Consider the following 23,891-nt stretch of genomic DNA (forward strand, 5'->3'; position numbering starts at 1 on the left):
AGAGCAGCGGACTCGGTGCCAAGCGCAGGCTATAAATACCAGCAGGCTATTTAGGAGTGAGGTATTTATACTGCTGCTCCATCTCCCTGTCAGTCTGCCCAGGGAGGCCGAGCATCACTTGTCTGCAGGAAAAGCCCCAGCACCTGTCGGGAGCTGCAGAAGAGCTGGACCCGGCTGGAGGGGTCCCCAGGGTGTGTCCCCTTGCCCTTGGGGACAGTCGGCTCCCTGGCAGCCCAGTGGTTCTCCTGCATCCATCACACCTGGTAGAAAATATAAATAAGGAAAGAGTATGTGGGAAATCTAGGACTTTGGAATAACTGGTTTTTTGTTTATATTACACACACTTTTATAGATCTTGCAAACTGCTAAGTATACACTTCTTGATTGGTGTTTTTGTCTTGCTCTCTTGTTTTCTGTTTCTATTTCTTAGGATCTGTGACTGGTTATAGTTTAGGTGTTTCATAGCCTTCTGCTATTTAGTTCTTGTGATCTTGGCATTTGGCTTCTTCGTTCTTATTTTAGTTTATGTTTTAGGAACTTTGATGAATTCTACAGTATTTTGGGGAAATTCTGATAGAACAGTTACAGACGGTATGGCTGCCGCACACTGAGGCTTAGGTTGTTCAGATACATTGCTGCAAGAGTGGCATTTGTCTCACTGGAAAAATTGGGAACCAAGCTGCCCCCTCCACAGCTGCCTGGGGAAGGTGTCAGGCTGGGGATGGAGGCTTTGGAGGGGAAAGCTGGGAGGGCAGGGATGGGAACATCCTCCCCGTGGTGGGTGGAGAGGGCTGTGTGGGAATGATAGTCGGGAGAACCTTCCTGACAGCACAGCTCGAACTTGGGCAGCGCCCATGCTGACATCCAGGACCCTGCTGGCCCCAGATCCCACTCCAGGGCATTTGCTGCAGTGCAAAATGCATCAGAATTCCTCCGAGCAGGGACTAGGGGCTGGTTTGGGACCCCCAGAAGCCTTTCCCTGCTCGGGGGCATGGGGGTGAGGAGCCAGGGATGGACACCCCCAGCACTGCCGGGAAGGGAAGGGAAGGGAAGGGAAGGGAAGGGAAGGGAAGGGAAGGGAAGGGAAGGGAAGGGAAGGGAAGGGAAGGGAAGGGAAGGGAAGGGAAGGGAAGGGAAGGGAAGGGAAGGGAAGGGAAGGGAAGGGAAGGGAAGGGAAGGGAAGGGAAGGGAAGGGAAGGAGCCTTTCCCCCTTTCCACACACAGGGCTGGGAAGAAGCATCAGAGTGGCTGGGGGGAGGTGGTGGCTGCTCCCCTCACTCCATCCTGTGCTGTTTTTGGAATCATGGAAATTGGGCTGGCCAGGTCAGGCAACTGGGCCCTCCACCAGTGGCTGTTGGTGTGGGATGGAACTCTGGGAAGTAACAAGGAGCTGGGAGGCCAGAGGAGGGACTGGTCTTGGGGTCAGAGCTGCTCCGTCTGGTTTTCCTGACAGACAAGTGTAAGGATGTCTGTGGTACCAAGGGGAAGTTGATGTCAGAGATGCCTCCCCCAGCAGCCTTGGGGCCACATCCTGATCCCTCCCTCCTGGTCCTCTCCTAAGGAGTTTAGGCCAGGAGGCCTCGCTCTGGGCTCTTTCACCCCCAAAAATCCAGTTAAAAAGTGTTAAGATGCTGGACATGTGTTTATCTGGCAGAAATGGGGGTGCCCCACAATCTTCTGAGCCCTGGGGCTGAAGGGGGAAACACTGGCAGCTCCTGCTGATCTGCTGACCATCTTCCCTGGGGGCTCCCCCGGAATATTTGGGATTTTAGGGCACCGTGGGAGGGTGTGAGAGTATCCAGTATGTGCTGGGGAATGCATCCATGGTCTGGGGATGTGGGATGGGGAGGCACTTCCACCCCCGCTGAGTGGGCCAGAGGCAATGCTGGCTGTTGAATGCCTGGCCCCGGGGCTGGGAACGTGTCCCAGGGGAAGGTGCTTGTAGGGACAGCAAGGGCACAGTGTCACCCGTTGTTCCTGTCCCCATGAGCTGCCTGGGGCTCAGCTGCTCGGGGTTAATCATCTCCAGGAGCCCGGTGTTTGGGTGTTTGTGCTGGGGGCAGTGCGGGCTGGGGGCTGGGCAGGCCCTGCTCTGGTGCAGGCAGGGCCAGCCTGGTGCTTTGGGTTTTCCCCGTTTCCAGCTGTTCAGCATTGCTCAAACATGGAATTTTTCCTTTCCCCGGTGCAGATGCCAGAGCTGTGACCCAGCACCAGCCCTGCACCTGCCCAGGGTTTGGCAGTGGGGCAGAAAACCCCAATAAAAACCCCAATATAAAACTCTAGCACAGCTAGGAGCAGAGCCAGGGCCACATCCATGCCATGCCAGTGCCCATGCCCATTCCCTGTGCTCATCCCAGTGCCCAGGCTGTCCTGCCTGTGCCTGTCCCATGTCCCGTGTCCTGTGTCCCATGTCCCATGCCATGCCAGTGCCTCTCCCATCTCCCATGTTCCATGTCCCATGTCCCATGGTGTCCCATGTCCCATGCCATGCCAGTGCCTGTCCCATGTGCCATGTGCCATGTGCCAGTGCCTGTCCCATGTGCCATGCCATGCCATGCCATGCCAGTGTATGTCCCATGTCCCCTGTCCCGGTGCCACGCCGGTGCCAATGTCGCCAGTCTGTCGCACCCTCCGCAGGCTGCACCGAGCCGATCCCGGCTCCCTGCCAACGCCTGGCTGGCGGCCACCAGTTATCCCAGTGCCGACCAGCAGAGGGGAATGCTGGTCCGCAGGAGCCTCCTTCCTCCTCCTCCTCCTCCTCCTCCCCCCGTGCCCTCCGCTCCGCGGGCTGCGCCCCCCGGCCCCGCCGGCCTCTCCCTGCCCCGGGGCACTGGTGGGCGATGGGTGCTCACCCACCGGGGGACAGGGTGAGGTGACAGCCCCGCCCCTGTGCTGCCTGTCACAGCCCCCTGGCTCCGGCTTGGGGGTTTTGCGGATCCCCAGGTGCCCCTCAGTCAGTGTCACCCCTGTGCTCAGAGCCCCGTGCCCGGGCTGGAGCTGGGGCTGGAGCTGATGGATCCCGCTCAGAGCCCCGTGCCCGGGCTGGAGCTGATGGATCCCGCTCAGAGCTCCCTGCCCGGGCTGGAGCTGGGGCTGGAGCTGATGGATCCCGCTCAGAGCCCCGTGCCCGGGCTGGAGCTGGGGCTGGAGCTGATGGATCCCGCTCAGAGCCCCGTGCCCGGGCTGGAGCTGATGGATCCCGCTCAGAGCTCCCTGCCCGGGCTGGAGCTGGGGCTGGAGCTGATGGATCCTGCTCAGAGCTCCCTGCCCGGGCTGGAGCTGGGGCTGGAGCTGGTGGATGCACCCTGATTCAGCAGAAGCCGCTCGAGGCGGGCCTGATTCAGCAGTGTTTAATGACGCTGTTATCGGAGCGCAGCGCTGGAGTCAGCAGCGGGACCGAGGGTGCAGCAGCCCACGGGCACGGCATCACCGCTCGCGGCGCTGGGCAGAGCTGCCCTCGCCTTAATCAGCACTGCAAAGTTTTATTGCTGCAATTACGCTGCTGTTAATTGCACCGAGAGCAGTTCTGGGGAAGGCGAGCAGCCCCCGGCGCAGGAGGGCTCCTCCACCCCCTTCTCTGCCGGCTGCTTCTCCCTCCTGCCCGGCCTGGGCTGGCTCGGGCCCCAGGGCACAGCGGGTCCCTTAACCAGGACACGCCCTAGGCACCTCAGAGGTGACCCCAGGTAGGTTTCCACCCCCTACCCTGTGGACGGGGACCTGAGCCCAGCTGCGAGGGACACCCCGACCTCCCCTTGGCTGCAGCTCCTGCCCTCAAGCCCCCCCCCACACCCCCTCCCCCCGGCTCTTCCCCCACCGCGATCGGGTTTCCCGGTGATCTGGTGAGGTGGAAATAGATCCCTGTGCCAGGGTCATTGAGAGTGGAAGGAAAACTCCACTGATTGCTCCTGGTGTCGGTGAGAGGGAAATAAACATTTACTGGGCTGGAGATTTATCCTGCAGTGCTCAGCGGCTGCAGGAATCCTGCAGGATTCTGGAGCTGGGGAGTGGCTGGGAACAGCCTGTTCTGGGCGCTCGGCAGGTGCATCCACCACCTCTGCTGCTGAGAGGTCAGGCTCTGCACCGTGCTAATGACCTCATGGAAAATCCAACGGGAGCAGGGTGGGATGATCCCCCCACAAGCACCGAATCCAGAGGGATCAGCTGAGGGACAGGAGGGCAGGGAGCTGAGCACACAGCCCCTGTCAGGCTTGCTTTGACTGCTGTGAGCAGAAAAAAATACCCCACATAACCAACTTTTTAAAAAAATGCTTTGTCACGGCCATGGACTGTGGCATGAGAATCATCCAGAAGTGCTGGGAGGGTGAAGGACAGGTATGGAACACTTTGCTCATCATGATGGACTAATGCACTGAAGGCTTTGAAGGCTTTAATAATTTGGAAACTACTTCACCTCGCTGCTGCCATCTCCACCTTCACAGGAGCTGCCTGAAATCACGAGAGTGTTTATTCTCCTCGGCTGTATTCACAGGGAAATCCTTCATTTCCAAGCTGGGGTAGATAATTCATCAGCTCTAGGCAGATAAGCATTATTTCCATCTCTTCAGTGAGATGTAATTAGCTGACATGATTAGACTTTATCAGGCTGCAATTCTGTACAACTCCAACAGTGCACAGCCTCTGATGGGAGGGACATCTGTGCTGGGTCCCTCGGAGCCCCAGCACATGGGACAGGCCCAGGACAGGGTGTGACAAAGCCATTTGAGCATCACTTGTGCTGCTGGAACTGGTGGTTTGTTTTCCTGAATCCAGGGGCTTTACCTGGAGCCTTTGCAGAGGGATACGGGGAAGCAGAGCAGGGAGTTGGGAGCTGAGCCTGCAAAAGGGGACGGATTTAAAGATGGATTTAAATCCTCAGGAAGGATGGAGCCAGGAGGGGAGGCAGGAGGGCAGTGGGGGGCTGTGTCTGCACCCCTTGTGCTCAGCAGAACAGGCTTAGTGCCTGAGCAGGGCCAGGCTGGGCTCCCAGAAACTGCATCTGGAGAGGAAGGACAAACCATTCCTATCCCCATCCCCATCCCAACCCCATCCCCACCCCCATTTCAACTCCATCCCCAGCCCATCCTCCTCAGACACCCATCAGGCTGGCAGGGATGGAGGAAACCCTGACCAGGAGCATGGAGACAATCCCCTCTGCACGTGACCATGTGGGTATGCACCAAAATGTCCTGCAGGGGAAGGACAAACCATTCCCATCCCCAGCCCCATCCCCATCCCCATCCTCATCATCCTGGGGCAGCCACTCAGCTGTTGGGGATGGAGGAAACCCTGACCAGGAGCACGTTGGGGACAATCCCCTCTGCACGTGACCCTGTGGGAACCTGCTGAGTTTTGAGCTCCCAAATGTCTCCAGTCACAACAAAACCCTTCAAACAACTTCTTTACTTTCCTGTCCCAAGCTTTAGCAGCTGAGCCTGTCTCTGGCTGCCAGCCTGTGCCAAAAGCTCCCTTTGTCTCACCACGTGGCGCTGTCTGACGGTGCCAGGACATCGTGCCCATCCTCAGGTGGTTTTGGGAGCCCCAAAAGCAGCCTGTGTGTCTGTGTGACAGCCTCCAGGCTATTTCTGTGTGCCACAAACATCCCCTTCCTGTTTGCAAATCAACAATGTCAATGCTGTCTATTTTTTACCTCTTCATTCAGGTTTTATTTTTTTTATTTAAGAAACACACCAGTGGGCAAAAGAGGCGGTGATGACTCAGTGCTTTGGTGCTTGTGTGGATTAATTTTTCAAAAATAAGGCTTTAAAACCATTTACTTGGTTTATTTAGCAGGATTCTGTGTGCACTGCCTAAATCATATTCCATGCATTGCTTTTTTGGAAGGGATGAAGCTTGGTTTCTAATAATGAAGTTATTTACATGGATAGATATTACCATTTCTTTTCAGTTTGAAGGGGGTGGATGCATTTTCATTGCCTCTTAAATACCATCACCTCACTAAGACAGAATTTCAAATTAATTCACAGCCAGACTTCTCAGGGATCAGCAGTGGGGAAATTGTTTAAAAGCCTCCAGTAGAACGATTTTCTATTTCTTGGGGATCAACAGTGGGAAAAGTGTTTAAAAGCCTCCAGTGGAACGATTTTCTATTTTTCTATTCCTCTAAAAATGAGATTTTGCTGCAGATAAATTTCCCACGAGAATCCCTTGATACCAGCAGCATTCTGGCCAGGCAAACAAACTGCAAACAAGCCCCGTGCTAAGGGTAAACCTTCTTATGGGGCATCTCAGGGAAAAAAAAAAGGGAAATATTCCAGCTTTGGAATTATTTTCCCATTTGAAATGAGTCGGAGGGGTGAGAAGAATATCAGGATGGAAAAGGTTGAGGCACTGTGGGCATTCCTGGGGGGAGAGGGTGCTGGGACAAATGCAGCTGGCATCTGGGCGCCACTCGACGTCCTGATGTTTTTTGGCCACGTGGGGAGTGTTCGGCTTGGGCAGAGCGTGGCACGGGCGGACCCGCATCCCTGCCCAAAAAGGAGGATTCTTGGCTCCAGGGTGGCATCCCCCTGGCACGGCGAGGGGGCAGGACCCGCTGGCGTCCCCCGGGGTGGTGGCAGCGCGGCAGGGCAGGGCTGGCGGTGGCAGCAGGCGGGGAGGGGTGCGCGCATCCTGCCGCCCCCTGCCCAGCCCCGCGGCGGCCACGGGCAGCTATTTCAGGAGGATAAACAGGATGCCTCGCTCCCAGCCCGGCCACTTCCAACCCTCCCTCCCACCGCTCCCGGGTAAACAAGGCCAGCCCAGGAAAAGCCTCCCGGAGCCGCTTCCACGCTGGCTGCCGCACACCGAGCCAAGCAGCTGAGCCGAGCTTCGCCCGGCCCAGCCCCGGCTTCCAGAGGTCTGGAAGCATCCAGGGACCCAGAGCGATCCCAAGGCGTGCATCCACCTCGGCAGCGACTCCCCGGAGCCGCCCTGCAGCTGGGAACAGCTTGAACTTTCTGGTCACGCCACCACGTCCTCCTTCCTCCTCCTCCTCCTCTTCCTCTCTCGGTCACACCCCGAGCTGCTGGCGGTGCCCAGGCTCTGGGAATGACGGCGGCGAGGCCTTTCCTCCCCGCGGATCGTGCCCAGGCAGCGCCGCGGCATCCTGCGAGGGCTGTTTCCGCCTGTTGCGCTTGGGAAAGGAGCCTCAGCAGCAGCAGGAGGAAGGAGGAGCTTTTCCAGCGCTTCCTCCAGCTCCGCGGCTCCAGCTGCTTCCTCCCCGGCTGTGTCCGAGGAGACTTCGCACGATCGCTGGCACATTCCCGGTTTCAGTGTCCCACTCTGAGTGTGCTCCCCGGCTCACCCGGGAGATGCCAGCCCCCGTCCCGGGACAGCCGAAACCTGTGGCCGGGGCGGGTTTTAAATCACCTCAAGCATTCCCATCCCCTTCTCCCCCGGGCTGGGCAGGGCGAGGGGCCCTCGCTGTGCCCGCTGCCCGCCGGCTCCCACGCCCGCTCTCCCGTTTGGCACCAAGGTCAAGGCTGGCGGCTGCGGGGCGTGGGCGCAGGTAGGACGGAGCCCGGGTGTCGCAATGCCGGGCTGGAGCAGCGCGGTGCCAGCACGGAGCCGGTTTTGCCGCTGGGAGTGCGGGGAGACGGCGGGCACTGCCCAGCTCCCGGCCGGGGGGCACGGCCCCTCCTCCATCCTGCCCATCCCCCCCCGGCAATTAGCGCGGCTAATTACCCGGCGGGGGGACACTCGCAGCCTCTCCCCGAGGCCGGGGGCGGCGGGCGGGACGCGGGGCGGTGCGGGAGGAGTGGCCGGGGGGGGCCGTGGGGCGCCGTGCTGCCGGGCCGCCCCGAGCTCTGCCTTCTTCCTCCTCCTCCTCCTCCTCCTCCTCCCTCTTCCCTCCTCCTCCTGCCGCTCCTCCCGCCGCCCGGCCCGGCCCGGCTCCGCTCGCCATGGGAGATGTGGTCTCCACGCACCTGGACGAGGGTCGCCGCCAGCACATCGCGGGTGAGCCCCCGGCGCGCCCCCCGCTCCGCTCATCCCGGGGAGATCCCCGGGATCTCCCCATCTCTCCTTCAATCCCTTTGGGAACCCCCCCGCTCAGTCTTCCCGGGACCCCCACGCCTGCTCTTCGCCTCTCTCTCGCTCTTCAAACTTTTTAATTTTTAGTTTCCCCGTGGTTTTGCCTCGGCACAGCTCGGGGGGGTACCCGAGGCGCCCGTGTGCCTCCCGAATGAAAGGCTGCGTTGTGCCGGGGGTGTTTGTGTTGGCAGCGGGGCTCGGGGACCCCTCGGGCTGCGGGGAGGTGAGAGGGGAGTTGGGCTCCAGGGGGATGCTGGAAGCGCAGGGACACCGCTGTCAGCACGGGCACTGCTGGCGCTGGCTGGCAGATGAGTCTCATCCCCCTTCACAGCGCTGGGAGATCCTTAGGAAACCCCCCTCAGAGGCTCTGGGGCGGAGGGAAGCGCCGCCTGCACCCCTGGCTGGCTCCAGGCAGGACACAGCAGTGCCCCCGCCAGCTCCGCGGGACGGGCAGGGTGACAATGTGGTCATTGAGAGCCCGTGTGTCCCGGGGCGGCAGCGCCGCGCCCCCGGCTCAGGATGTCTGCCCAGAGCTGCCCGCGACCCGCGGAACGCGGGCTGACGGCTCTGCTCGGGCACGGATCGTGTGAAGCCGTGGCTGGGGGCTCAGCGCTGCTATCTGGGGTCTGTGGTGACACGTCTGACCCCTCTAAGTGGGGTCACCCCCCCCGTGGCGGTGCTTGGCTCCCCCAAGCCACTTTGCGTCACTCGTGATGCGGGCGCTTGGCTCCCCGGGGCTTCTGAGCGGGCAGGACGTGACCTCCGAGCCTTTTCGTGCCCCAGCGCTGGTTTCAGCTCCCCAGGCTGGCAAAACCTCGTCTCCAGTGGGTGAAGCCACCCCCGCAGCAGCGGGGCCGCACCTGAGCGGGTGTCACAGCCGAGGGTGGCTTCGTGCTGGACCTTGTGCGTCTCGCCGGCAGCTCAAGGGCTGGGGAGCGCCCATGTTTTGGAGGTGACTCCGCCGTATCACTCCTCTGTCGCGGCCATAAAGGCGCGGGAGTGGCTCTGAAGTCCTTTTGTCCCCAAGGGCTCTGGGGGAAGAGCTGCTGCAGCGCTGGAGCTGCCGTGGGGCTGGCACAGGGACGGCTGTCTCGCCGTGCAGCCCATCCGCCCTGCCAGGCCCCATCCTGGCAGGAATGCTTACGTGGTATGCGGCTCAGCAGGACGCCAGCAGGTTTCTGAGCTTTGAAGGAGAGCTTGGAACTCGCTCTGGGGTTTTCATCTTGCATTAGTTAAAGCTCAGCGTGGCTGAGCACCGGGTCGGGGCTGCCTGTGGCGTGTTTGGATCCAAAGCACATCCTGAATTTCTCCATAACTTGCTGAGATCGTCTGTGCACAGATAGCTCCCCGTGCAAGCCCCTGTGATCCTAATCCTGAAGAATAACAAGGAGAAGCCTGGCTGGGTTTCCTGTGCAGGAATCTGTCTCTGCTGGGTCAGGGATTGGGTGTTTGCAAGGCCAGGCTGGATGGGGCAGGGGCTGAGCTGTTAGCCCAGGCTGGGATTTAACCCATGCTTGGGGACTGCAGAGGGCTTTTTGTGGGAAAAATATTAAATGAGGGAAAAAAAGATTCCTGTGCAATAGGATTATGGAGACTGGGCTGGGACATGTCCCATGCCGTGCTGGGGTGAATAGAGGGGACACACACCTGCACTGGGACACCTCCCTGGGAGAGACTGGGGCAAACTGCGTTCCTGGAGCACCTCTCTGCTCCTGCCAGGGCTCCTGGCTGGCTGAGGAGCCCCCGGAGCTGGGAGGGGCTGGAGCCCAACAGGCAAGGCACGACTTGCTGTCAGGCATGCAAAGCAACGTGGCGGGGAAAACTCCAGGATTTCCTGCCTAGCTCGGCCTGTTCTCCACTGCTGCTGCCCCAGGAGGGGTCCAGCCCTTCTCCAAGCAGCTTTTCCTAGCTGTCCTCCCAAATTTGGGGGGTTTGGATTTGCTGCCCAGGCCACCATGACCCCTGGTTGCTGGAGGGACAGGAGCTCTTTGGGCTTGGCAGTGCTTCCCGAGGATGCAGCCCCTTAGAGCAGCAGAGCTGCTGGGGAGAGCCTGGCCCAGACCTGTGCCCCTCCTGGGAATGGGCTAAAGGCAGGAGGCAGGTGGGAGAAGCCCTGCCATGCCCACAGTGCCCAGGCTGTGCAGGTGCCATGCCCTGTCCCAGCCCATTTGATGGTGGCTCTGTGAGGCTCGTGCCAATGTCTCCCAGAAGTCACGGGCCACACATGTGTGACTTGGGTGGCTCACTAGCAGGGTCTTTCCTCCCAGCTGGGGCTGGAGGGCCCCAGGCAGTCACAGAGGCAGCTCCCTGCCAGCTTTGGGGCTGTCAGGGCAGCCAGGTGTGACCACAGGTGTGATCCTGCATTCCGTTCTGCAGGGTCTCTCTGACCGGTGCTTCCTCCTGCCACCCTGCTTTGGACATCTTCCTGCCTGAGTCATCCAGTTTGTTTGTCAACACCCTTCGGCTGCTCTCCTCCTCCTCCTCCTCCTCCTCTTCCTCCCAGATGTGGGCTGGGAGTTGTTTCCAAGCTGCTCTGTGGGCTGGAGCAGGGACTGGCTCATCCTCCTTGTGCAAGGATGCCAAGCGTGGGCACCATCACCTGGGCACACCAGGGTGGCAGGGATGGGGTGTCCTGGGAAACCAGGATGCCACTGGGCGGAGTTTTGCACAGTGTCCTCTCGTGTCCAGGGCAGGGGGTGCTCTCAGCATGGGACTGGATGAAGCTCTTCCCTCATGCTGGAATCATGATGCTTCCCTGGAGCATCCCGTGGACCCCTTCTCCTGGGGGCTGAGCTCTGGGTGGAGCTGCTGGTCCTGAGCCCAGGGGTGCCAGCACCCAGGGATGCAGCAGGAGCTCCTGGGTGCCACCCTGGGTGAGTGGCAGAGCCCAGGGATGCAGCAGGAGCCGCTGGATGTCTCCACGGCCAGAGGGATGTGGGGGTGGGTGGCAGCACAGGGAGGGTCCCTGGGAGCTCCCACCTTGCTCTGGCATCTCCGGGGAGTCGCCAGCCCGTTAATTACAGAGTGAAGCAGCTGCTAATTTCGGGGTAGGACTTCCACAGGCAGCAGCCCACGCAGAGGTGGCAGAGGTGACACCGAGCCTCATCCCTGGGGCGGGACCTGCAGCCTCCCTGCTCCAAGGAGCCTTGTCGGGCATCGGTGTGTGCATGTCCCTGATCCCAGCACGCAGGGGGCTGGCACGGCATGGCATGGCATGGCATGGCATGGCATGGCATGGCATGGCATGGCATAGCATGGCATGGCATGGCATGGCATGGCATGGCATAGCATGGCATGGCATGGCATGGCATGGCATGGCATGGCATGGCATGGCATAGCATGGCATGGCATGGCATGGCATGGCATGGCATGGCATGGCATGGCATGGGCTGCAGGGCCGGCTCCAGAGGTGCCTGGAAACGCCAGAAGGCACCAGGCTGTGGCGTGCCCCGGGGATGGAGGCTGCTGGCAGCAGGAGGAGGTTCGCTGTGGCTTCCCCAAGCGTGACACTCATTTCCCAGCCTTTGCCGCAGCTCAGCTCCAGCCGGCGTGGGAGGTGGAGGCTGCCGGGCTCTGGGGTTGGTCTTGAGGCTGCAGCCCTCACCCTGCCCCGGGGGGAGCCGTGCAGGGAGGCTCCGAGGGCGCTCCAGCCGTGGAGTGGTTTCTCCCAACGAAATGTGTGTCTTTCATCGCCAAATAAATAACTCCCCTGGCATGTCAGGGCTCCCTGCCAGCGGCGAGGGCTGGTTCTGGCAAGCCGGGGCTTTACCTGCAGCCGTCGTGTCGGGGCACGGGGCTCGCTCCGAGCCAGCGTGTCGGGGCAGGGGACACGGCTCTGGTGGCCTTCCCGCGTGGGCGGGCCACGGGAGCCCTCCCGGCCGGGCCGTGCTCAGTGCTCAGCCCCGGGGCAGAGCCTGCCTGCCCTCGGGGAGGGCTTTCCCTGCCTCCCCCGGCCGGGGTTTAGCCAGAGGCCTCGGCTGGAGCGAGCTGGGGCACGCAGGGAGGGGATCCCTGCTGTGCCTGGGAGCAGCAGGGCTGGGACAGGAGGAACAGAGCCAGGATGGCAGCTCCGAGCTGTCCTTGGGCCTGCCCAGGGAGAGAAAAGCACCCCCGGAGCAGGACACCTCCACAGCAGTATCAGACACCCCGAAACCCATGGCAGGGATGTTGGATGAGGCCCTTTTCTGACCCAGAGATGGGGCAACTGAGAGGCATTTTAAAAACTTTTATTCCATTTTCAGTCTCATGTGACGGGTGAGACAATACAGATGTTATAATTCACACCATCACAATCAGAAGCCAACTATTTCCTAATTACAATATATTATAAGTGTTTCTTGGCCTATCACCTTTAGCCACACCATGCTGTAAATGCCTTAAAGCTCTACAAATACTCTACAAATTCATTTCCCACACAGTGACACAGCCAGGAGCTGCGATTTCCCAAGCCTTTGCCTCCCCTCGTCCCCAAATCACTGCAGAGGCTGGCTCAGAGCTCCGAGGGGCTCGGTGCCCCTTGGCACAGCCCCTGTCAGCCCCAGCCCACCCTCCTGGCACTGCCAGGCTCCTGTGCCTCCGAGCTTTCCAGCAGGAAGCAGGGCTGGAGGGATGCAGGGGTGTTCATCCACGGGCACTTCATGGGGCCAGGAGTGAAGGCAGGTGAGCAGCAGCTCTCCAGGACCTGCTGTGCCCCTGCAGGACCCAGCTCTGCTCCCACCACCCAATCTGTGGGGGATGTCAGCTCCTCCTGGGGCTGCAGCCCCCAGAGCCCATCTGGTGAGGTCCCCAAGCAGGGGCTGTGCCCCCTCCCCAGCCTTGGAGCCTTGTCCCATGCCTGCAGTGGCTCCGTGGAGAGCCCAGTGCTGGGGCCAGGAGGGGAGGAAGGGGCAGAGCAGAGCAGTCGCTGCTTCCTCCCAGTCTCTTGGACCGGCAGGGGAGGAAGGAATAAAACTCCACCTTTTCCCCCTTTTCAAAGGGAAAGAGCAGTGACATTTGACACAGGTCCCAGCTCTGGTAGAGCACAGTGCCCTTCTCCCTGCCTTCCTGCCCTTTGCCGTGCCCTCCTGCCCTTCTTTGTCCCCTCCTGCCCTTCCCTGCCAGGGATCTCTCTGGGGAATTCCTCTTGGGAGCTCGGACCCCTTCACCAGGGGGGTCCCTGGATGGGACATTCCCACACAGCAGGATGGATGGGACACTGCCCTGGAGGTGACAGAGGCCTGGGGCAGGATCTCAGCCATCTCCCACTGTGCTGGTGGCTCCTGGGGCACAGGACACTTGTCCTGGCTTCCTTTCTCCTTCTGCCAGCTCTGCTCAGCCCCTGGAGAGGTTTTTCTGCATGAAGGGATGTGCCCAAAACTGGGGTGAGCCAGCTCCCAGACCCCAAAATTGTGGTGGCTCAGCATCCTTTGGGACGGGTACAGACGAGCTGGACACAGGACCCTGGCCAGCAGCAGGGAAGGGTGGTCCAGGACAGCTCCAGGACAGGTTCAGGTCTGTTTTCTTCAAATCCCTCTTGGTTGGGTTGTTTTTTCGAAGCACAGAAAAATCTTTGTTTGGTCTCCTCCCCTGGGGCTGGATTGGGTTTCCCACTGGCACTGTCCAGCTGGGCACAGGGACAGCGTGCCAGGTTCAGCTCCTCTCCCTGGGGCTGGGCACGAGGGGACACAAGGGACACAGCTCCTGGGACATCCCGGAGCAAGGAGCGCCCACCCCAGCTGCCCCCAGCACAGGAGATGTGCTGTGTCCCCTTTGCCGTGGGGACCTCAGCTCCCTGTCCCCAGCTGGCAGGGTGGGAGGATGTGGGTGCCGGTGCACACCCGGCTCGGCTCAGTTCGGCTCATCTCAGCTCGGCTCGGCTCAGCTCAGCTCGGCTCGGCTCAGCTCAGCTCGGCTCGGCTCGGCTCGGCTCGGCTCAGCTCAGCTCAGCTCGGCTCGGCTCAGCTCAGCTCAGCTCAGCTCGGCTCGGCTCGGCTTGGCTCATCTCAGCTCGGCTCGGCTCGGCTCAGCTCAGCTCAGCTCGGCTCGGCTCGGCTTGGCTTGGCTCAGCTCGGCTCAGCAGGATTGCGCCATTCCTGAGGGATGGATGCAATGTGGCCCGGCCGGTGCTGGGGGATGAGCCGGGCCTTATCTGGGGTGGTGCTGGGTCCCACCCTGCTGTGGGGACAGCCAGAGGGGTGGCAGCTCTTCTCCACCCTGCCCGGGTGCTGGTGGCGCCCAGGGGGACAAGGGACACGATGTGGCTGCAGCCGGGATGAGGGCAGTGGCTGCTGGTCTAGCTCAGGGTTTGGGGTTGGTGTTCAGCTCGAGCCAAGCCAGGGATGCTCCATCCTCCCACGGCCACCTGGGCCGTGGACATATCCTGACATATCCTGGACATATCCTGACAGTCCCGGGAGCGCAGTCACCTCTGCTGGTGGCTGTGCCTGCTGCCAGGTGGCACTCGGGGCTGGGGTGGCTTTAACCCAGCCGTGAGGGCACCTGTGCCCCGTGGCTTTGGAGCACTGCCCCGCAGGCTGCTCCAAGGGGAAAGGGGGCTCGCAGGGTGGATGGGGGCGGGGATCTGCTCCTGCCCCATACCTCGGATGTGTTCGGGCAGGGAGGCTCGGGGCAGGCATCTCCGTGCAGCCCGGGCCAGCCCCGAGAGGCGCCGGGAGCGCCGCTGCCGTTTGCTCTTTGTTACTCCCGGGCACATTCCTCGCACGCAGCAGCCCCGCGCTGCCTTGTTCCAGGAGCAGCGGGACACCGGCATCCACGCCACGGGAAAACACCCGCCGGCACGTAGCGGCCTCTAATCCCCGTCCTGCCGGGCTGGGCGTGACCCCAGCCCCGGGAAGGGGCTGCTGCGGGGGGCTGAGCCCGGCTCACGGCTGGGACTGGGGAGAGGGAGCAGCGGTGCCCACAGGAGCAGCAGAAGGTGTGCAAAGCTCGCCCGAGAGTGGCTTTTTTCAGCGTTTTTCAGCTGTTCGGAGGTTGAGGAGTTGCTGCGGAGTGTGCTGGTTCATGTTCCGCCGCGTGGTTGGCTCCGGAGCCTCGCAGGGCCACCCGCGGCTGTGTCCTGGCAGGTTGGGTTGGGCCGGGAGGGCAGCGGCGTTGTGCAGGCAGGGCGAGGTGCTGGGAGATGGGCTGGGTGCTGCAGGGGGGGCACAGAGCCCTGGGGGCACCCCCGGGGTCCCAGCTGGCCGGGGGGACACCGCAGGGTGCCGGGGATGGGGGCACCCCTGGCAGAGCCGTGTCCCCGGCGGGTGCCCCAGCCCTGCGCTGGCACCACGGGCGCTTCTGACTCATCCGGGGGCAGAGCCCGCACGGCTCAGGCGCGGCGAGAGAGGATCAACCGGTTCATGCCTGGCCCCGGCTGGTTTCTCCGGCGAGGCTCCGCTGCCTCATGCCTTCCTGCTGCTCAGCCCACCCTTCCCACCGCGGCTGAGTCACAGGGCAGCCGGCTGCTCCGAGCTGCTGCCTGGGGAGGCACCGTGTGCTCCCCTCCCACCCCCGCCGCCCTTCTGAGCTGGTTTCGGGCAATATTTTCCATTCTGAAAATATTCCCGATGGATTTTGGAGCGGTGCTGGAGCCTGGCAGTGCCCCTGTCCTGCCCCATCCCTGGCGCTGAGCAGTGCCTGGCATCAGAGCAGCCTCTGCTCCCCACTTGTGCCAGTCGAGCTCAGTCCCAATCCCGAGAGCAGCCCAGAGCAGGAACACCCGGGGCGGGTTTGTGTGGCTTTGGGTGAAGGGTGCAGTTGGGTCCAAGGAGGTCAGAGGGGAAACTCTCCCAGTTTTTGCTCTCTCCAATTTGCTTTCCCCGTTCAGCCTCTCCTGGTTTGGATGAGAGGGGGAATACAGAGAGCTGCTGGGTCAGCCCTGGGTTTGGCCGTGCTCAGGAACAAAACCTCCTCCAGCCCCTGCTCTGTCCCAGTGCCCCCGGGTGAGGAACTGGTGCCCAACTTCCCCCAGTGCTGGCATCTCCTCTGGATGCTCAGCCGGGCTGAGTCAGGCCCGTGTGAAGGAGTTTGTGTTTCTGGGTGGAAATGAGCTCACATCCAAATTCCCGAAACCCTAAACTGCCGCTGGGGCTTAACCCTTTGGGTGCCCCGTTGGCTCTGCAGGATTCCTGTGCCCCATCCACAGTGGCACTGTCCCTTGTGCTGGCTGTCACTGCACTGCTGCTGCTCAGCCTGCCTGGAGCCATCTCCTGCTGTCAGTCTTTCCCAAATTCCTGAAGGGATGAGCCTGGGATGAGCCAGGACAGCCCCTGGCCATGGGTGCTCATGTCTGGGGTGTCCTGGGCACCTCATCCATGGCACCCTGTGCCCCCCATCCACGTGTGCACCCCATCCTCGCCGTGCAGTGCCCTCAGGGGGATGCCCACACAGCCTGTCTGCATAATGGCAGGATTTGGGACAGGAGGACGGCCAAGGGACAGTGGGAACACCCGCTGGGTGTGCCTGGAGCAGGCAGCAGAGAGGGCTGGCTGGAGCAGCCCCACTGCGAGGGGGGACAAGCAGTGGCATCAGCCTCCCTGCAGTGGCTTTGTTTCCCTTGCTGGAAGAGCCACCCAGGCCGTCGCTGGCCCTGGCAGTGCCACCGTGGTGCTTGTCCCTGTCAGTGCCACCGCTCTGGAGCTGCTGGGAGCCTGCACTCCCGCTCACTAATCATTTACGGGCTAAATTAGTAATTAACTCCTCCCCCAGCAGCCTGGGCAAACTGGCCAGGGCAGCACACACTGCCCACGGGCCACCTGTGCCAGAGCACCACGGCACAGAGGGACTGTCCCCAGGGCAGGGAGCACAGCAAAGGGACAGCCTGTGTCTGCTCCTGACTGCCCTGCAGGCACATCCCTGCCACCCCCCTGGCAGGGGGACAGGGGACACTGCGTGGGACACAGCCTGAGCCCGGCTGTCCCACAGGGCTGGGAAAGGAGCCAGGCCAGGCCCTGCCCTCGCAGCCCGAGGGTTCTGCTTCAATGAGCTGGTTTGGCCTTTTTGTTTTTCTTAATTTTTTTCTGGACCAAGAGGAAAATTCCCTGCCTGGGGTGAGGCATCCCTGTGGCATCCACAGGGGTTTGGGCACCCTGCTCCAGCCCCTGCTGTCACTCCACTCCTGGGACAGTGGAAGGAGTCTCTGCCTGTGGCAGGGGTTGGGATGGGATGAGCTTTGAGCTCCCTTCCAACCCAAACCAATCTGTTATTCCATGATTCTGCATCATCCCAGGGGCCCTCTGCGGAGGGCTGGGCTTCCAGAGGCACCTCACCCCTGCACAGATGTAAGGGCAGTGGGCACGTGAGGAGTGCGGGTGCCAGACGGGATGTGGCCTTGGAGGAGGATGCAGAAGTTCCCTCTGGGGTTTCCAGCTGCTGGCCTGCAGCCCCTCCGAGGGGTGTGTGAGCACACGGGTGTGCGTGTCGGAGAAGAGAAGGGCCTGGGAGGTCTCCACAGGGCCTCTGAAGGGGCCACAAGGAAGCCAGAGAGGGATTTTCATCAGGAATTGTAGCGACAGGAAAAGGGGGAATGCCTTCAAACTGAAAGAAGGGCAATTAGGTGTTATATAGGGAAGAAATCCTTCCCTGGGAGGGTGGGCAGGCCCTGGCACAGGGTGCCCAGAGCAGCTGGGGCTGCCCCTGGATCCCTGGCAGTGCCCAAGGCCAGGCTGGACAGGGCTGGGAGCAGCCTGGGACAGTGGGAGGTGTCCCTGCCATGGCAGGGGTGGCACTGGATGGGCTTTAGGGTCCTTCCAACCCAAACCATTCCTTGATTCCCCACTGATGGTGTGCCTGTGCTGCTGCAGCCCCTGAGCCCCAGAGCTCTGCTCCCACTGCCTTTGGGAGCAGCTGCCCAGCCCTGGGGACACACCTGGGCTGAGCCACATCCCTGTCCCCACCAGGCTCTGTCCCACCAGGGACACACAGCTATGCCTGTAGGTGCTGGGTGTGCTGAGCTGAGCAAGAATGAGGAGGGGGACGAAGGACAAGGAAAATTTGGAGCAAACCTGTGCAGGACTGACCTCCCCGTGGCTGGATCTGCTGACTGGGCTGCCCAGGGCCTGGGCTATTTCCAGCAGCACTCCCATTTTCACATGATCTCAAGGGCAATGAGGAAAACAAGCTCTGGACACACGCTGGTGCTGGGAGGGCTCTCCGTGAGCCTGGGGCCGTGGGGTGGATTCCTGGAGCTCTGCTCTTCCCACCGTGCTGAAACACCCTGCAGGCAGCAAATGCAGCAGCGGGAGGGAAAGCAAGGCCAGGGCTGGGCTGCAGGCGATCAGGCTCTGGGGCAGAGCTGCAGCTCCTGGGTGCCTTTTCCCCACCTCTCGGAGCCAGGGCTGGCTCTGCTCTGGTGGGAGGTTGGGATCAGAGCTGGCTGCTGCCCCGGGCTGTGTCTGTGTTGGACAGAGTGCAGAGGGGGCCACCGAGCTGCTCCAGGGCTGGAGCCAGGCTGGGAGAGCTGGGGGTGCTCACCTGGAGAGGAGAAGCTCCAGGCAGAGCTCAGAGCCCTTCCAGGGCCTGAAGGGGCTCCAGGAGAGCTGGAGAGGGACTGGGGACAAGGGATGGAGGGACAGGACACAGGGAATGGCTTCAGTCTGACAGACAGTGGGGTTAGATGGGGTATTAGGAAGAATCCTTCCCTGTGAGGGTGGGCAGGCCCTGGCACAGGGTGCCCAGAGCAGCTGTGGCTGCCCCTGGATCCCTGGCAGTGCCCAAGGCCAGGCTGGACAGGGCTGGGAGCCTGGGACAGTGGGAGGGGTCCCTGCCGTGGCAGGGGTGGAAGGAGATGACATTTAAGGTCCCTTCCAGCCCAGAGCAATCCCTGATTCCGTGTGTGGGGCTGATTACGGGGCTGGAGATGCTTCCAAGGGCAGGACACAGCCAGCCCAGGCTGCTGGACCAGCTTGGACAGTTTGCCTTTGGAATCCTGAAGGCAAAATCCACCTCCTGCCCTGGCTCAGAGTGACCAAGAGCCAGCCAGGGCTGCCCTGGCCGGGCCGTGACCTCTGAGCACGGGAGGGCTGTGCCTGCCCTTGGGGCACCGACTGCTCCAGGGCTGTGCCCTGCCTGTCACCCTGGGCTGGGTGACAGCTCTGGTGGCACTACCGGTCGGTCAGGGGGCTGGGCAGGAGAGGAGCCTCCTCTCCTGGCTGGTTTCAGCCACAGGACCTCGGGCTCACCCGGGACAAGGACACGCCTGTGCTGCCCTGCCCATCCCTGTGCCCCGCTGTGCCCACAGCACAGGCTGGCTGGGTGATGCCAGCACGGAGTGGGGGCCCTGGGGACCCGGCAGGGAGGGCTGGAGCGTGGCTGGGAGCTGCTGTGGCCCGGCTGAACCCTGCCCTGGCTGAACCCTGTCCTTGCTGCCAGCATCCCACCCTGTACCCAGCCTGGTTTGGGGTTTGGGTGCCCAGAGCCCTCTCTGTGCCCTCTGGGCTGTGCAGTCCCTCCTGCGGGAGCCACCACGTGTGCCTGAGTCACGGAGAGGCAGGAGGGGAGCTGGGGGCTGGGGACACAGCAGCTCTGTGACCAGAGGTGCTGACACAGGGATCCTGTGAGCCAGGCGTTGCTGCCGCCGCTGCTCTTGGAACCCCACAGTGGCTTCCCCCTGCCAGGAGCCAGCGGGACGTGCCAGGGCCTGTGCCAGGGCCTGTGCCAGCCCAGCCGCCCCTCTGGGTGTGCCAGGGACGGGGTGGTGGCAGGGGGAGGGTGTGGGTGCTGGTCCCAGAGCAAGCAGGGGCATTGGGAAAGCGCTGGGGGTGGCTGGCTGGGGACACGCTGGGAGGTCCCTGTGGGTGCTCCTGTTTGCCAAAGTGCTTTGTGGGTGTCTGAGCCCACACCCAGGGTGCTGTAGGCTGCGGGGTCCCTCCCTCCTCTGCCATGACAGAGGGGTCTGAGGACAGGTGACAATCTAGGGGGCTGTGTCCCCTGTCCCCAGACCCCTCCAGCTCTTGGCTGGACGTGCAGCCAAAGCTGCTTGTGGAGGGACAGCCACTCACGGGTGGCTTTGGCCGTGGAGCTGGAGCACAGAATGCTCTCTGTAGCCCTCAGTGCTCCATTGTGCTGGCAGGGACTGCTCTGCACAGCCCCCAGCTCTTCGGGGAGGCTTTGCTCCTGATGAAGGAGCCAGGGGGCGGCTGAGGCAGTTCCTGAGGGTGACACATCAGCCCTGCGAGGGTGTCCGGATGTGAGGGGTCAGGACACCCTCTGGCATGGGCAGCGTGGGCACCCACCCTCTGCTCAGGCACAGCCCCCCACTCCACTCCACTCTTATGTCACTCCTGATGCCCAGAGGTCCTTGTCCCTCTTGCTCCCCTGGGCTTGCCACCTGGGCTACCAGGCTGGGAGCATCAGTGACCCCCAGCATCCCCCCAGCACCCCGGAGAGTCCTGCTGAGCCTGGGCGGATTTAGTCACCTCGGATGTTTGACTGCAAGTCTTGTTCCAACCTCTGCAAATTATTGACTTTTGCTTTTCCATTTACTTAAACCCTCCTAATTGGCCCTGCTGTTAATCAGGGAAGAATGAGTGACTAAGCCGTCTCGCCTGCCCGGGGACCGGGGGCTCCTTTTTTCCCATGGACTGAAAGGAAATGAAACCTCAAAACATCCTTTTAAATCTCAGCTGTCTGCATGGCTGCCCAGAGCCCTGGCCAGAATCACACAGCTTGGGAGACGGGAATTGCAACAGAGGTGCTGCGTGGAGGCCAGGAGGAGAGGCCAAAATCCAGGCTGAGGAATTCTGTGCTGGGATGAGCTGGGCCGTGTCATCCTTTGCTGTGAATTTGTTCCATTTCGGGGGGTTTCGCCCTGGCACAGCGTGCTGCTGCTCTGTGGTTTGCTCCCGTGGCTGGCAGTGCTGGCATCTCCTCAGGGATGGGTTTATCTCTCCTCATTTTGCTGGCAGCATTTTCCTCTGGAGCTGCTCATCCCGTGGGGATTTGCAGCACCCTGCAGCAAAGCTGCTCCTTGTGCTGCCTTGGCTGCCAGCACAGCTCCGGGCTGGCTCCTGCTGGAGATTTTGGCTGCTGTTGGAGATTTTGGCTCCTGCCGGAGATTTTGGCTCCTGCTGGAGGTTTTGGCTGCTGCCAGGCTGTGCCAAGCCGGCGTGGGGGCTGTTTTGTCTGGGTTTGTGCCCCCAGCATCGTGCTGGCTCCAGCACTGGGATGCAGAGCCAGGATCCGGCCTCCCCGCACCATCGCCAGCGCTCTGGCGAAGCCTGAGCTGTCAGGAATTGTTGGAGGAGACTCAAATTCTTCATTTTTCACAGGCTCTGGGGCAAAGTTGACTGAGGAGTTCAAAGTCGAGGCTCTGTGTGCCAAAAGCAGCTCGGGGGGAGTTGTTTCTCCAGCCTTGGGATGCTTCAGGATGGGGTTTTGGTGTGGGGTCTGGGGCAAAGGTGGGGAGGGTGCTGGGTGGCTCAGGGTGCCCAAGGGGCTCCTCTGGCCACACTGGGGCTGGCAAAGCCCCGTCCCTGCTGCTGGGAGTGGGTTTGCAGTGTGCCCCCACCCCCTGCATCGAGGGGCTGCTGGGGAAGGGGCTGCCTGTGGGATGGAGGGGATCTCCTCCAGTGCGGGGTGCAGGGGGATACCTCGCAGTTCAGGCTCTCCCAGCACCTTGGACTCATCCCAGATTGGAGTTTGGGGTCCTGGTGGGGGTCCCTGCCTCACACGAGTGAGTGTGGGGGGTCCAGGCTGTCCTTTCCCCTCACGCCAACCCCAACCCCAACCCTGCTGCAGCACGGGCTGGGAGCCCCTCTGTGGGATGGCTCTTGTGGGGGCACAGCGGGGTCAGGGGGTGTCAGTGATGTTTGGGCTGGGGATTGGGGGGCTGTCCCCAGTCTCAGCCAGCCGAGGTGGCCAGAGCAGGGCCAGGAGCTGCACAAGGCGCAGGAAGCCCCGGCACTGGCGGAATCAGCTCAATGTCAGGAATTTCCTGCCGGGGAGAGGAATCCATGAAATTAGTGTGAAAGGCCGAAAAAAGAGATCATCCTGACCCTGAATCCGGCCCTGGGCTGGACAGGGAGGGCAGAAGGCAGCGGGTTCTGCCGTGGTCCCTGCACCAGAGGCTGTTCCCGCAGGCAGGAGGGTGACTGGGGAGGGCTCTGGGTGGGCTCTGAGGGGTTCAGACCCCAAACCCAGCCCGTGCCTGACGTGGCTCTGCTGTCCCGTTGCAGAGAAGACGGGGAAGGTGCTGGGCGAGTTCTGCCGGTGCTACAAGGAGCAGTTTGGAGTAGCTCTCTTCAACAGCGTCCGCTATGAGATCGAGGGCGCCGGGGGCCCGCAGGCCCAGCTGCTGCACCGCAAGGTAAGGGCTCCATCCCTGGCTCCCCGTCCTGCCCAGAGCCCTGGCAACTGCTTTTGGAGCCAGTTATGGGGGCTCATTCCCCGTGGATGAGTCACTGCTGGGACTCCCCAGAGCTGGCATGTCCCTCCTGTCCCCATCCCTGCTGGTGGCCGTGGGGCTCGGGTCCCATTGCTCTGCTGGCCCAGGCTGCTGGCTGCAGTGTACCCTGCTCCTGGCCCAGCCCGTCCCTGGGGCCCTGTGCGCTCCGGGGCTCCCTGGATGGCTTTTTTCTACCCTATGGAAGGAGCACACAGCAGGGTAAGGCTGGCTGGGGGTGTCTGTGCTCGATGCCAGGGCTGGCAGGAGCTCGGGGAGCCCTCAGTGCCCAGAGAGCCCTGAGCAGACGTGCCAGGCAGTGTCCTCCTGCTCCTGGGTGTGAGTGCTGCTCCCCACTGGGCAAATCCCTTGGGAGGAATAGGAAACCCCTGGCAGGTGAGCCCAGAGGTGGCTCTGAGTCTCACTGCAGCAGCCACGTGTCCCCTGGCTGGCTAAAGGGATGGGATTGGTGCTGTGGCCCGCAGGATCCTCTCTCCCTCTTTCCTTCTTTCTTCCTCCTTCCTTCTTTCCCCTCTTTCCCTCCCTCCTCCTAAGGCAGAGGCACCTCAGGTGGGGCTGCTCACAAGCTGACACTGCTTGGGGACCTCCCTGGGATGGTTTTCTTGGGGTCCTGCCTGGCCAGGTTGGTGGAGCTGCTGTCCTTGAAAGCAGGAGGAGATGTGATTGCACATGGCCACATGCTTCTGCTTTCGTCTGGGGCTCGAAGGGGTGGCTCTGTTCAAGAATCTGGGAAATGCCTCCCTGAGCTCAGCCCCCAGCCCTGGGCGCTCACAGAGGCCGTGTCCCCGACCCACCCATGGAGGTGACACCTTGCCCAGGCACCAGGACGTGCCCCATCTCCTCGGGGACCTGCCTGGGCACTGGGTGTGTCAGGAAAAACAAAGGAGTGGAGGTTCCTGGGCCCGGTGTCCTCAGCACCCTTGGGTTCCTCGGATGCCTTCAGCCCCCCCGGGAGGTGCCTCCAGGTTGGTTGCTTCATCCAAAAGCTCCAGCGAGCAGCCCAGGAATGTCTGAGGGACAGCAGTGAGGTCGGGAGGTCAGGGACACTGCAAGGCTTGGAAAAACCCCGGGTAGAAATAGGGATTCCTCCTGCTCAGTGTCCTGTCTGCTGCCCAGCCCCTCCCAGGGTCCTGGCAGTGCCACTGGGACATCTCCCATGTGCTGCCCAGCCCCTCCCAGGGTCCTGGCAGTGCCACTGGGATGTCCCAATACTCCAAATACCACAACAGTGAGGGATGGCCACCTCCAGCTGCACTTTGTACCCCCCAAACATTCCCCAAAAAGATGGCACAAGGATGGAGGGTGTCATCCTGCCCGGCCTCAGCTGGGATGTGGCATTTGGGATTTTTAAATGTTCTTTGTTTATTCCCCTTTTTTTGTGAGCTCTGTGGTGCTCAGAGCAGTGGCACCAGGGGTGACACTGGTGGCCCTCCTGGACAGAGGGGGACAGCAGGAATGGGGTGTGAAGGATGATTCAAGCACC

The 23,891-nt window shown here is 61.8% G+C and overlaps 1 protein-coding gene across 2 annotated transcripts in view; it reads left to right on the plus strand.

Annotated features, from left to right (window-relative positions):
* The first annotated feature begins 7,871 nt into the window (after nt 1-7,871).
* NIBAN2 (niban apoptosis regulator 2) overlaps nt 7,872-23,891 on the plus strand; it is a 30,923-nt gene continuing 14,903 nt past the window's right edge. For both annotated transcript variants that reach the window (XM_053996593.1, XM_053996594.1), the window contains exons 1-2: nt 7,872-7,956; nt 22,182-22,312. In XM_053996593.1, coding sequence (XP_053852568.1) covers nt 7,902-7,956; nt 22,182-22,312 — 186 coding nt within the window. In that variant the 5' untranslated portion in view covers nt 7,872-7,901. The remainder of the gene's footprint in view (nt 7,957-22,181; nt 22,313-23,891) is intronic.

Source organism: Vidua macroura, chromosome 21 (assembly GCF_024509145.1).
Source record: "Vidua macroura isolate BioBank_ID:100142 chromosome 21, ASM2450914v1, whole genome shotgun sequence".
Lineage (NCBI taxonomy): Eukaryota > Metazoa > Chordata > Aves > Passeriformes > Viduidae > Vidua > Vidua macroura.